Source organism: Abrus precatorius, unplaced genomic scaffold (assembly GCF_003935025.1).
Source record: "Abrus precatorius isolate BTA unplaced genomic scaffold, Abrus_2018 Scaffold6, whole genome shotgun sequence".
Taxonomy (NCBI): Eukaryota; Viridiplantae; Streptophyta; class Magnoliopsida; order Fabales; family Fabaceae; genus Abrus; species Abrus precatorius.
Genome location: NW_020874406.1, coordinates 20,695,146 through 20,708,320, shown reverse-complemented (window position 1 = coordinate 20,708,320; position 13,175 = coordinate 20,695,146). Strand labels below are relative to the sequence as shown.

General features: G+C 30.2%; 2 protein-coding genes across 2 annotated transcripts; both read right to left on the bottom strand.

Annotated features, from left to right (window-relative positions):
* Nucleotides 1-502: 502 nt before the first annotated feature.
* On the bottom strand, nt 503-3,095 carry LOC113869520 (UDP-glycosyltransferase 89A2-like). The gene has a single exon (XM_027505877.1). The coding sequence runs from the start codon at nt 2,893-2,895 to the stop codon at nt 1,441-1,443; it is 1,455 nt and encodes a 484-aa protein (XP_027361678.1). The 5' UTR covers nt 2,896-3,095; the 3' UTR covers nt 503-1,440.
* Nucleotides 3,096-3,565: 470 nt separating this feature from the next.
* Nucleotides 3,566-7,211, bottom strand: LOC113869813 (GDSL esterase/lipase At2g03980-like). The gene is made up of 5 exons (XM_027506298.1): nt 6,791-7,211; nt 6,547-6,671; nt 6,118-6,339; nt 3,967-4,219; nt 3,566-3,874 (listed from the first exon to the last, which is right to left on the bottom strand). The coding sequence occupies exons 1-5, from the start codon at nt 7,026-7,028 to the stop codon at nt 3,672-3,674; spliced, it is 1,041 nt and encodes a 346-aa protein (XP_027362099.1). The 5' UTR covers nt 7,029-7,211; the 3' UTR covers nt 3,566-3,671.
* Between the last annotated feature and the right edge of the window lie 5,964 nt (nt 7,212-13,175).

Sequence of the window (13,175 nt, the reverse complement as noted above, 5' to 3'; positions counted from 1 at the left end):
TATAATTTTTAAGTTGAATTTTAATTCATTTTGTACTTCTAATTATAAATAGTCATGGTCATCGATGAGGTTAGGTTGGGATTTAAATTTAAAAAATTGATCCACACTGCTAGTGGTGATGACATAGTAACAATGGTGACCAAACATTTTTATTGATTTAATTTTCTCCATAGAACAAAATAATTCATAATGCGAAAAGGAGCATCGACGCTCCATGTTTATAATTTTAACGATCAGACATGAACTCAAAACACATCAACGGTGGGAAGTAAATTTCTGATAATCTAGACACCCTTTAATCTTCAACCTTGGAGATTGCAAAAAGTAAGAAAAAAACGATGATAACGTCACTTTACCAGAAACAAATTACTGAATGTAGTTTGCTATCTGATCTAGTTGCTGTTACTGTTCAATCCAAACCAGTTTGTTGTTCTACTTCACAAGAGAGACGTCAATCGTTCAACACAACTTAAAACGAAAAATCTCATACTCAGAGACATGGGAAATCCAATAATGGGTAGCCTATTTATTAACTCATGGATCTAAAACAACCCTCTCCAAATTACACAAAGCCTAGCATTCCATGAGAGAACAAAACACAAAAATCGATTATCATTTAGCTTTTTAAAATAACTGCAGCAAGGTTTTCTTCATTACTTCCAATCCCCTCTGTTGCACAACTTGCAGATATTCACACCAAAGCTTTACATTCATCTGTCTTTAATTTTATTGTATCCAAGCTAGGCATCATCTTGAGGGAGTTTGTATATTTTATACTAATTTGTTAAGAAATGTAACATTAGTTAAATTAGTTAATTTCCACATTCTGTTAATCCCTACTATCAAACTGAATTTAAAGATTTGTTCATGATCAATAAACTCACTTTTCACTTTTATGTTATTATAATAATTTGATTTAAGATTTATAATTTAGATTAAGTTGTGATTTATGATCGGATTCAATAATTATTAACCATTTTTTCATATTTATTATATATTTTGACTTTTTATTTAGTAATAGTCTCTTGAATAAAAATTAGCAACTATAAAAATTTATGTATTGAGACTCTATTCATACTCTAATAAAAATTTACTTATTTATTAACTATAAAATTTAAGTTGTCCCTTAATAAAAATAATAAGGCAAAATCTAAATTACAAAATTTCAGTCCGAATTAATTTTGATTTGATATTATTTTTAGCCCAATTTAAACCAAACTTCAAGCATTATTTTGGATTGTTTTTCTTTAAAATCGATATAGGTACAATCATTGAATGTAATTTAGAACTAATATTTTTATTTAAAAAAAACTTTTCAAAAGCATAGAATTATTATTTCTTAAGATTAATTATTTTCTAACATGTTCTTATCATCAAGTTTGTTAAAAAATATTACATGCACGCAGTAACATTGTTATTGAACCACTTACCCGATGATAATCAACGTCCATCTTTAACACCAAGCTTCAGCAATGCTGTCACAAGCTCATCCACGTCCATGCAAGAATCCCCACCCTCACTCACAGCCCTAAAAGCTTCCTCTCTCATTAACTTTGCTTTTCTCTTTTGAGGACTATCCACACCCATAACCACAGACACGACCCGGCCCAACTCATCCGGGTCGGGCAGAGAATCCGCCCCTTCACACACTCTCACCGCCACTCCTCTATCCTCCACCAACAACCTCGCATTCAAAAATTGATCAGCCTCCATGGGCCACCCTACAATCGCAACCCCAGCCACCATTGCTTCCATCACCGAGTTCCACCCACAGTGACTCAGAAACCCGCCCACGACCCGGTGACCCAAAATCTCCACCTGAGGAACCCAACCTGTAACAACCAAGCCCCGATCCGAAACCCGATTCTCAAACCCGTCAGGAACCAACCCGTAACCTTCTTTCTTGAGCTCTTCAGTTGACGGCGTCTTCACGACCCAAACGAATCGGGTTTCGGATCTCTCCAACCCGAACGCCAAAGCCTCCATCTGTTCCTTCTTTAACAGCTTCTGACTTCCGAAGCACACGTAAAGCACGGAACCTTCCTCCTCGAACCCGTCGAGCCAACGCAAAACTTGGGATCCTTTACTTGCGTCTGCATCTACTCGATTAGAGCCCAATGGGCCAACGGCGAAAACCCTCGGGTGGCCCGATTGGGTCCGAATGTGATCCAAGGAAGGACCCTCCAACGCGCGGAACGTGTTGAAGACAACGCCCCAGCAGGCGGCGTTGGAAATAAAGCTCTCCCTCACGAGCTCAGAGTCCGGTTCTGATTCCCTGTAGCGAAGGAACACGGAGGGAAGGTGCTCCCGCTTAAACGACGGCGTTCCGGGGATTCCGGGGAAGTCGACGAGTCCATGTGAGTGGATAAAGTGTGGATTCTGCCAGCAGCGCGTGATGACGGTTGAAAAGAACGCGCCGCAGCCGTAAAAGGCGAGTCTGGGGATGCCGAGTTGAGTGGCGAGTTGGTGAGTCCAGCCGAGGAAGAAATCGGAGACGAGAGCCACGGGGGGGTTAGGGTGGGTGATGAACCATTGGATTATTGAAGGTTTGAGGTTGGAGAGGGCGTTAATGAAAGGGTAGTTTCCGGTGTTGCCGACCTCACGGACGTTTTCTGCACCCGAGGGGATGTTTGGGTGGGAAGGGAAAGGGAGAATTAGGGTTTGGATTTTGTTTGAGTGGGTGGATAAGAGAGGGGTCAAAATTGGAAGGTTTTTTGGAGTGATTATGATTGTTATAGTTAAGCCTCCCATGGCTAAGTGGTGAGTGAGGTCAAGAAGTGCAAGAATGTGGCCCTGTGCTGGATATGGAAATACCAGGATATGAGCTTTCGACATTGTTGACTCAACCTCTTGCTTTTTTTCGACTTGCTTCATCATCTTCACATTCACAATCATACACCACTGTACTGTCTAATTTAATATTCACAATCTTCAGATGTTGATCTTCGTCTTCGTCCTAGTCAACCACCACCAACTATTCTGTGGGGACATGCTCCCAAATAATCATCCAGCATTTCTAATATAGTAAATGAAAAAAACAAGAGAGAGAAGATGAAATTTAATCATATTCCGCTTTTTTTAGATATTCTGTGAGATGCATTGACCCGTGAGGTGAGGGTCTAAGACGTTAAGCCAAAAGTGTTGGTTTTGGCTAGTCTGGTTTCTCAACATTACACTAATAAACTTGAGATTCTATTTTCTAATTGACGCCATGGTGAAGTATTTTAATTTAGAAGCCTCACATAAACTATGCTCAATACTTGACGCTTCATTGGCAATTTTATCAGATTAACTTTGCACTTTTGGTGTCATTGTTGATCAATTATATTAAAAGTAAAATCTACGGTATGATGTACAATTTAGAGGGTTTAAAAATAAATCTACGGTGTCATGTAATAATTGAGAGGATTTAGTAACCTTTCTTGTACTCTTAATTTTATGTAAATAAATAGTAAAATTAATGATTTAGTTAAAAAAAATATATTAGTTTTTTTTAAGATATTAAAAAAATAATAGCAGTTAATTTAAAAAGATATAAAATACTTTACAAGTTTACGACTATCATAACAAGTACTTGAATTAAAAGCAACAAATGGATAGTTAAGTTACTTTAACTTAAACTTTTAGCATGCAATTTATTACAAAAATGTATACATTACAAACTAGGAATGCTAGAACAATTTGAGGCCTGAAGGCTTGCAAATGGTTGCCTCATTCAAGCAACGAATTGTATAAATCTGATTTGAGATCTGAGAAGGGTGATCATCAAAGAAAAGATGAGTGTTTCTATTTGGACAAGGAATAACATTAGGACCACATATGAGATCACCATAAATGGTATTGGGGCAGCAAGGTTTCCATGTTTCCACTATGCCTGCAAAGGAAGGAAAGTAACTATTAAACTAAATATGCTATAACACAAGCTTTTAAGTCACTGTTTGAGTAACCATTTGGCACTTTTCTTACCATAATTCTCTGCCGTTTTCCTTAGTTCTATAAGGAACCTATTGAGATCTGAATGTATAAAGGTGAAGCCTGGAAGCTTGGACTGCAGCTCATGGAGTATTTGAGGTAACCTTCTGTTGTAAGAGGTGATTGCCCTGTTAAATTTCTCTACACATATTCCTCTCGGCCTTGTGTGAACAGCTTTTGATGGAAAGCAACCTGCTGGTGGAATGTTGTTTATGAAAAATCTTCTTGCTCCTAGGCTATACATTCTCTGCCAGAAACACAAGATGAATGCTAGTATGAATCTCTCAAAGAAAAATCACAAGTAACTGGGTGATTAAGGACAGAGAAATTAATGTCCCTTTCTTGTTAAGTACATGACATAAAGGATCTTACTAACCCACGCTAGCTTCAAGAGTACTAAAAAAATTGTAATCTGAGCAGTTTAAAATATGGAGTTCATTATTATTCTTAATATAATAAATATTTTCACAGATATAATCTTACTCAATTCTATAAAATTGTTTGATCTTAAAGTAGCCTTCTATAATTTAGTACGAAGAAGTTATTTTTTTTGTCTTTCGGGGTCGTTAATAGTTGATGCAAGTATGAATCTTTGAAAGCGAAAAACCAGGTGGAACCCAATGCTGCATGAAGTCAATGGGATTTCTTGTTATGTATGACAACATAATGGGTCAAATCAATTAGTGGCGCAAAAATTTTGCTTAATAAAATGAAAAAAATTTAAAATATAATAAAAATTATATATAAATATATATATATATATATATATAATATTTTTAAAAAAATTATTTTCTACCTGGTATTTTTAGTTTAATGATATAAAATATATCACAGATTTAACATTTTAGATGAATTTTGTCTATTTTTTATACATCTTTTTAATAATTTTCTATTTATTTTATAAAATACATATTAAATTAGAAAAATATATTTAGTATCTCATAAATATAAAAAAAATATTTAATAAATTTTTATTTAATAATTAAAAATATTTATATACATACGAAATAGGAAAATTTCAAATTATTCTTATTATACACTCTAAATCAAATTCATGGTGATTAGTTAAAATAAAAAAAATTGTTAGCAGCGTTTATATTATTCAATATACTGTCAGTAAGTTTTATTAAATAACATCTTTCCATGGTATTTTGTAAGATGTAAATGTAATAATTCATTTAACAGTAAACAGTGTTTCAAAGACCAAAGAAAGTATATCATTGAGATTTCTTTTGTACAAATATAACATGGGTTGCCTATAAAACTTTTGATACATAACCACGTTGAATCTGTCATTTTTTCTGGACAAAAGCTTAGATATTTTTGTTTTTGCTTGTATATATATACATGTACATGTTGGAAAATCAGCAAGTTTCAGGAAATTAACAGCCCTAGAATGTTTCAAACTAGGTGCCAATAAAGTGCACAAACAACTCTCCAATGTTCCAAAGGAGATTCCATGGCTGAGTTGGATAAACTCTAACTTGCAAGAAATTCTAAGTGTGCCTTACAGTAAGTTGCTTCCACCGCCTGTTTACTTACCTTATTAAGTTAATCTTACAACGGTTTTTCGAATATATATCGAAAGACACATAATCTAACATATTTTATATTTTATGATGTTAAATATTATAATTTTAAATAAAATACTATTTATTATTATTATATGCATTAAAAATTAATACTATTAATATTTGTCAGAAAGGCATCTAAAGCACAACAGACAAATGTATTTGCATTTGTTGCATGACGTATGAAAATAAAATTTTCCTTTGTGTTTTACATTTCGTTCATTGAATGGCTTTAAATTCTAGTAGCAAGTAAGGTTTAAAATTACTATTGTTGACATCATAGAAAGTTATTGATAAATTTGGTACATGGTGGGGGCAATTGTGATCGCGATATAAATTCTAAATTTTTGAAAATGTGATTATATTTACATTTTTTTAGCCTTATTTAAAACCTGGGTCCCCATGTTTGAAGTAATTATATATTGGGTAAAATTGATGAATGTAAACAAATACATGCTACAATTATATGAAACTTTTTGCAATGCATATGTTAGCCAGTTACACTCGAGGACAAAAATTAATTAAGAAATGAGGTCATAGAGTAAAGAACTAAGAATAAATTCTATGTCCATACCTGCAATCGTAGGAATATATCATTTAAGAGGAGTGAAGCAAGTTTGCTGTTGCCACGGAAAGTTCCATTTGGGAAGTAATCATTCACGCCGGTAGAGACAAAAAATAAGGATTCAGATAAATGCTTCTCCAATTGATGTTTCTCAGTGTATTGCTTTGGCAAATTATGCTTAACAGTCTTCTTGAAGAACTTTATTTGATCGTCAAGTGACAAAGAAGTCCTCTGCATTACAAGATGTCAATAAAGAGACATGTTAAGAGTATTTTTAATTATCAAATTAAAATTTATTAAAAATTACGTAAATTTTATTTTTAGTGTGCCAAAAATTGTGTCTGTAATGATCCTCCTTCAGAGACATGCCAGCAACACAATTTTTGACTTACTTTTCAATGTCTGTTTAAGGCAAAACATGTCAAAGAAGCAATTTACGTTGTTGGTTTCAGGCAAAATGCCAGAACCAGCAGATGCATAGTTTATGCCTGTGGTGATTCTATTCCTTTGATGCTTTGAGAGACCCAAATAGGGAGGGACAAAGGGTAGTCCTAGATGTATTGCTGCGTTGAAAAGAATGAGTTAATTTGAGGGAATATTGAATAAAATTGTATCAAAACGAATTTCAATTAATTGAACAAAGAATAACTTGTAAGTATTTAAAGTGAATCATATATATTACCAAGGTAATCGACCACAGTTTTTCCATTAGTACATCGACCCGTAGGTTTGCCACCGAAGTCTATACCATAAGGAAGATATTTTGCTCTACTGAATATGGGAAGATGGTTATTGTTTCCACTGTCAACAAGGGAATCACCAAAAACATACATGGCTGGAATCAGTTTTGAGGTCATTGCTAAAGCCAAGTGTGAGAGCAAAGTTAACACAAAACAAAGGGTGAGATATTGGGTGTTCATTTTTTAGACTATTTTTTCAGTGTATGAGAAGCTGTGTTGTAAATGTAATTAAGTGGACTATGATGGACTTACTAGTTATCCCTCTGCTGCTTGGTTGTGATTATTGAACAATTGCTTCAGGTTTTATAATGGTGTTGCCTCTCAGGCTGGTATTTGGATCTTGAGATTACAGCTGTACAAGTTGAACTCAAAACACTTTCCAAGATCGGATATTTATGACTTTAGGATATTTGTCAAAAAAATTTAAAAAATTAATAAAAATCAGCTTTAATAAATTAAATACAGTAATAATTTCATGTATAAATTATAAATAAAAATATTTATACAAGATATTATATTTTTTATTTTTATATTTTAAGTGTTGATAAAACTCAAAATAAAATATTAAAAAAATTAAAAGGAAAATCTTTGAAGCTTTTATATATTGCTTTAATATTTTTATTTTTTATTCATAAAAAATAAATATATTTATCCAATGGCCGTTATGTCGGCACTGATGTCATGTTATTCTTAGGACGCGTAATAACGGAAAATGATTGTTAGCAGTATCTTTCAACACAACAATAATCTGTTTTTTCTTTGTTTGTGTACAATAAAAACAAGAAATAAAAAATTTTACTACAGCTTTTACGTTAAATTGAGAGGATGATACTTGTGGAGTGTGTCTTTTTAGATTAGTTTAGTTGTTTGAGGTTTTGTCTATGTTTGTATTTATTTTACTAAATTTTATAATAAAATCAATATTTTTTATGCATTGAGTGTGCATGAGTATTGTTATATTAAACTATTTTTAATAAATAATAAAAAATTAAAAATTACTTTTAAATTTTATAAAATTTAAAAAATATAGTATAATTATTATTAATAAATATTCTATTATTATAAATAAAATTAAAATTAGTATTAAAATTAAAAATAAATACATAATGTAAAAGACTATTCGTCACAATAAAAAATAAAACTAATACAAAAAATGCTTTGTTTTAAAAATATTTATAAAAGAAATTGTTTAAAAAAGTTTTAAGCAATTTTTTGGTTTAAAAATTAACACTCGCAAGGTATATACAATGTTAATTTAAATTTTAAATTAATATTAAATTTTACAAAAATACGTGTGTAAAACAAAATAATTTGACACAAAAAATAATTCTTAAAAGCTTTTTGATATAGAATAGAAACATAGAACGTGGGATACGACATTGCCGACTAAGCATACAGTTAGATAGGCATAACATATAAACTAATGTCTAAATGTTGGAGGTGGCCCCTTATTCTTACCCTCAAGAAAGAAGAGGCAAAATGGAACAAGGCTGTAAGAAATTTCACTTGCTTGTAAACAAACAAATATCTACGGAATCAAGAAATTGTCTGTTCTTTAAGAATTATTGCCACGTGAAGGGAGAACACTGCAATGAAAACAGCAAACATGGAAATGCAAACACAGTCAAATGTTTAATCTTTTTTTCATCCTCTACCTAATTTAGCCATGCATACTAGTTACAATGGGACCAACTATGTTTTTGTCTGTTAGAAAAATTTCGAACCATGATTATAACCTAATACTTAATGGGTCTATCCGTATTTGTGTTTGTAACTAAAAATCCAATTTTGTGTTTGAAGTTGATGTCAAGACAGTAGCAGATTTAGCGACTGGATTAGTGGAGTAGAATAAAAATTATCAAATGATCAAAATTGTCCGTGTATAGTTCTAAGATAAATTTGGATCATAATTTTTTGTTAGTTATAAAAATTTTCTTTTACACAGTTGTAACGTTTTTATGTCAAATGTTAGAATTAAATTAACAATGTCCATAGTATTTAAGGACTGATTTTTTAATGTTATGGTTCAAATTAACTTATGAGTGTTTCTATATGAACAAGGAATAGTATGGGGACGGCATATGAGATTACATAAATTGTATAGGGACAAAGTTTTCATTTTTGGACAATCCCAGCAAAGAAAAAAAAGTAGTTATTAAAGAATGCTTTAAGTCACTTTTTGATTGACCATTTGGCTTTGTATCTCACCATGACTGTCTGCAGTTTCCCTTAGTTCTATAAGGAACTTATAGAGATCTGAATGTACAAAAGTGAAACCCTAAGCTTAGATTGTAACTCATGGAGTGCTTCAGGTAACTTTCTATGGTAGGAGATGATTGCCTTGTTTATTTTCTCTACACATTTTCCTCTTGGCCTTGTGTGGGGACAGCTTTTGATGGAAAGCAACCTGCTGGAGCAATGTTGTTCACAAAAAAATTTCTTGCTCCTAGGCTATACATTTTCTGCCAGAAACAAACGATGTGAGAAATGGAAGAATTTTCCCTAATGAAAACAAATGCTGGTATGAATCTTTGAAAGAGAAAAGTCACTTGGTTGATCCATGATATACAAAGTTGGTCCCTTTCTTGTCAAGTATGATAACATAAAAGATTTTACCTATGATGGCATTTATTATTGTAAATCAAATTCATGGTTATTGATCATAGCAGTACTCTTTTCTGCAATATATTATAAGTGAATATACGACTTTATTTAATAACCTTTTTAAATTACTATACATTTTTTTTTTGTTATGTCCTTAAACTTGTATTAACAAAATCGTATTTTGAAAGTTAAAAAAAGCATGTTGTTATTACCTTTTTTATTGGCACACATAATAATGGTTGTCTGTAAGACTAATTTATACATATATATTTGATACCGAGTTCAAATCTGTCATTTGTCTGGACAAAAGCTTGAACAATTTTGTTTTTGCAACCATGTACAGGTTGAGAAGTCACTATCTTCAGAAAGTTGACAGCTGTAGAATGCTCCAAACGATGTTGCAACAAAGTGAAGAAACAATTCCACAATGTGAAGAAGGAGATGGCAAAGTTGAATAAGCTCTCAACTTCCAAGACACTCAAATATGAATCTACACTGCCACCTCAGTTTTTAAGTTTATCTTATCAGTCTGCCTTTAAATTGAATAAGCTCTCAACCTACGACATAGATGCATGCGTAGAAAAATGATTGCGTATGAACGTAACTTCTTCTTATCTGTTTTTTACTTTTTGTAAAGTGTATGCATGGTTTTAAATTATTGTTGTTAGTTAAAAGTAAAAATAAATCAATGTTTAATGCAACCTCTTTAAACTTGAAAGATATGTGCTCGTAGAGATAGTAACGAGGAAAGTACTCAGTAAATATTTATAAAATTTACTCTCAATGGGTAGAGTATTTACCCGTTAAACGGGTACGAGTATAGGTATAAATATAGAGAAATACTTGCAAATTTCAATGGGGATAGGTGCGGGTATCTAAGTATCCACCTCGCCTCGTCCCTGCATATATATATATATATATATTATTAATTATGCTACTTATGTGAGGAAGATCTTAACCCAAAAGTTCTGATAGGAGGGAATTAAGGCTAATACTTTATATATTTATTTAGGTTCTCTCTATAGTTGTAGTATAAATGATTCTCCTGTTAGTTTGTTACTAAATAAACTTGATTGTTCTTCTCTTATGTTTAATGGTCAATTGTTTTGCATGAGGTATTGTGCACATATTCTCAATTTAATTGCTCAAGATGGTTTAAATATTCTTGGAGATGGCACAGAGAAGGTTAAGAGTAGTATTGCTTTTTGGAAAGTTACACCTAAAAGAGAATAAATCTTTAGGGAAGTAGCACGTCAAATCAAAGTTTCTATTACAAAAAAATTTGTAATTGATTGCAAAACAAGATGGGATTCTACTTATCACATGTTTGTTGTTACATTGGCTTATAAAAATGTTTTTAGGTCTTGGAGAATGATAGTATAGTAAATTTATGAGTTGATTATTTTATAAGATCTTGAAGATTATGTGTGCAATTTTGTTTATGATTTTTAAGTACTTTAATTTAGAAAGTTGATGTATTACGCTTAGCACTTGTGATATTTGAATATTTATTTTCTATCTATGCTTGAACTTTGTTTGGTAGTTACATGTCAAACTTTTGTATTATTATGCTATTTATGTAAATTTATATAAGTATATTTTTTCATAAGCTTTTTTTTTTTCTTAAACAAACACGGGTAATAGAGGCCAGTATGGGTATGTGAGTACCCAGGAGTAAGGATATGAGAATTAAAATTACTATCTATGCGAGTATAGAGCTGAGTACCAGTATTTTTTTTAAAACGTGGATATAGGAATAGATATTATAGTATCTTACCCATATCTTACCAATTGCTATTTCTACATGTCCACTATATAATTAATAATAATTTAATTTGTATCTTAATTTTTCAATTCTATTCTACAGGCTTGAGGCTGTTCCTTTCCATAACTATGTTAATAATTTGTAGACTACTGATGGTTTGATTTAAATAGTAAAAATAAATTATAAAAAGTGTTTAAATATATGACATTCCATTCAGTTTCATGTTATTGTTTTTCATCAATTTATGAGAATTTCATAAACTTTAGACTTTTCTTAGATAAGTTCTTGTAAGATAGAAATAAGTTAGGCTGAATTAAACTTTGTATAAATAAGATTAACCTATTTAATAATTTTAAAGTATAAATTTGACTTATTATTTGTTATAAATTTTTTATTTAAACTAGTTTAGCTTTTTTAAAAATTTATTTTGGCCTGTTAGTTTTTTGAATAATTTCCTTTGTATTGAAGTTTTTAATATATCATTAAACTTCCTTATAAATATGCTATTAATTAAATTCAATTATGATTAATCATTTACAAGTGCAAGTGCGGAGTATATAAAATTATTTTATTACTATCAAATTGAAAAGATATTTTGTTAACTTAAAAATAGAGAAAAAAAGGAAAAAATAGTAAAAAAAGTTACATATAATATAAACAAGTACATAAAAAGATAACAAATAAAATGAACTGCCATAATCAAGACAATGCAAATACAAATCATTTATATGCATACATACCAAACAAAAAAAAAAAGACTATAGCAATTATGACTCAATCTCTCTTAGAAAGCATATAGTGGAAACACTCTTTGGATCTAATGAAAAGGATTAGAATTTTTAATTTAAAATTTTATTTATTTTAAATTTTAATTTATTTAATATAATATTATATTATAATTTTTATATAAACTTATTTAATATATTATTATAAAATTTATGAATATAAATAAATTATTCTAATTAGCTTTATCTTAAGTCTAAACTTAATCTATATAATTAATTAAATATTTTAAAAAATTTAAATTAAACCTATTAATTAAATAGACCAAATTAGCTAAAATAAGTTTTAAAAAATTAAACCATATACCTTTATCAGTTAGATAATCTAACTTATTTTTATTTCTACTTACATATACTATCATAATTTGAATGATTTCATTTTTTTTTAAGATTTTATAATATTTTAAATTAAAAATAACATTTTAAGCAAAATTATGAGAAAACACACTACTAGAAAATCTGTAAATATAAACAAATTTATAAACAATTTTTTTTATTATTACAGATAAATTTTAACATTACAGATGGATTTATAAACAGTTACAGTCCGTCTGTATATACGCATCGGTAAATAATTACAGACAAATTTTTAAATCCGTCTGTAATTCATTTATGAAATATTTTAAAAATTGTTTCATTTTTTTATAAACATAATTATTTCTTACTGTTCTTAATTATCACAATTTATAAACATAACTAAAACTACAAAATTATATATTTAAATAAGAAATTATTTACAAAATATAAAATTAAAATATTACAAATGAAAAAGTAAACATCTAAAAAATAATATCAAAAATAAAATAACATTGTATATCACTAATAATCGGTATGATCATCTTCTGAAAAAGTATCGTCATTAGTATTATGTAACAATTTATTAATCAATGCATAAAAAACATACACATTACAATCATAAGTCATTCTAGAGCACATCCCTTTATAACTCCACAAATGCATATTCTACAAACTCCGCAAACACAAAGAATCTCACATCACATAATAATCAAATTCGGAGAAAGACCTCTACGTCTTTCCCCCAGTTATACAATCTTCAATCCTACAACTCTATTTTAGAAATTTTAAGTCTTTAAAATATATCAAACATAAAAAAACTAAACCGACTAAAAGTTAGAGTATCGTATCAGGAATATAATGATGCAAATTATCTATGAA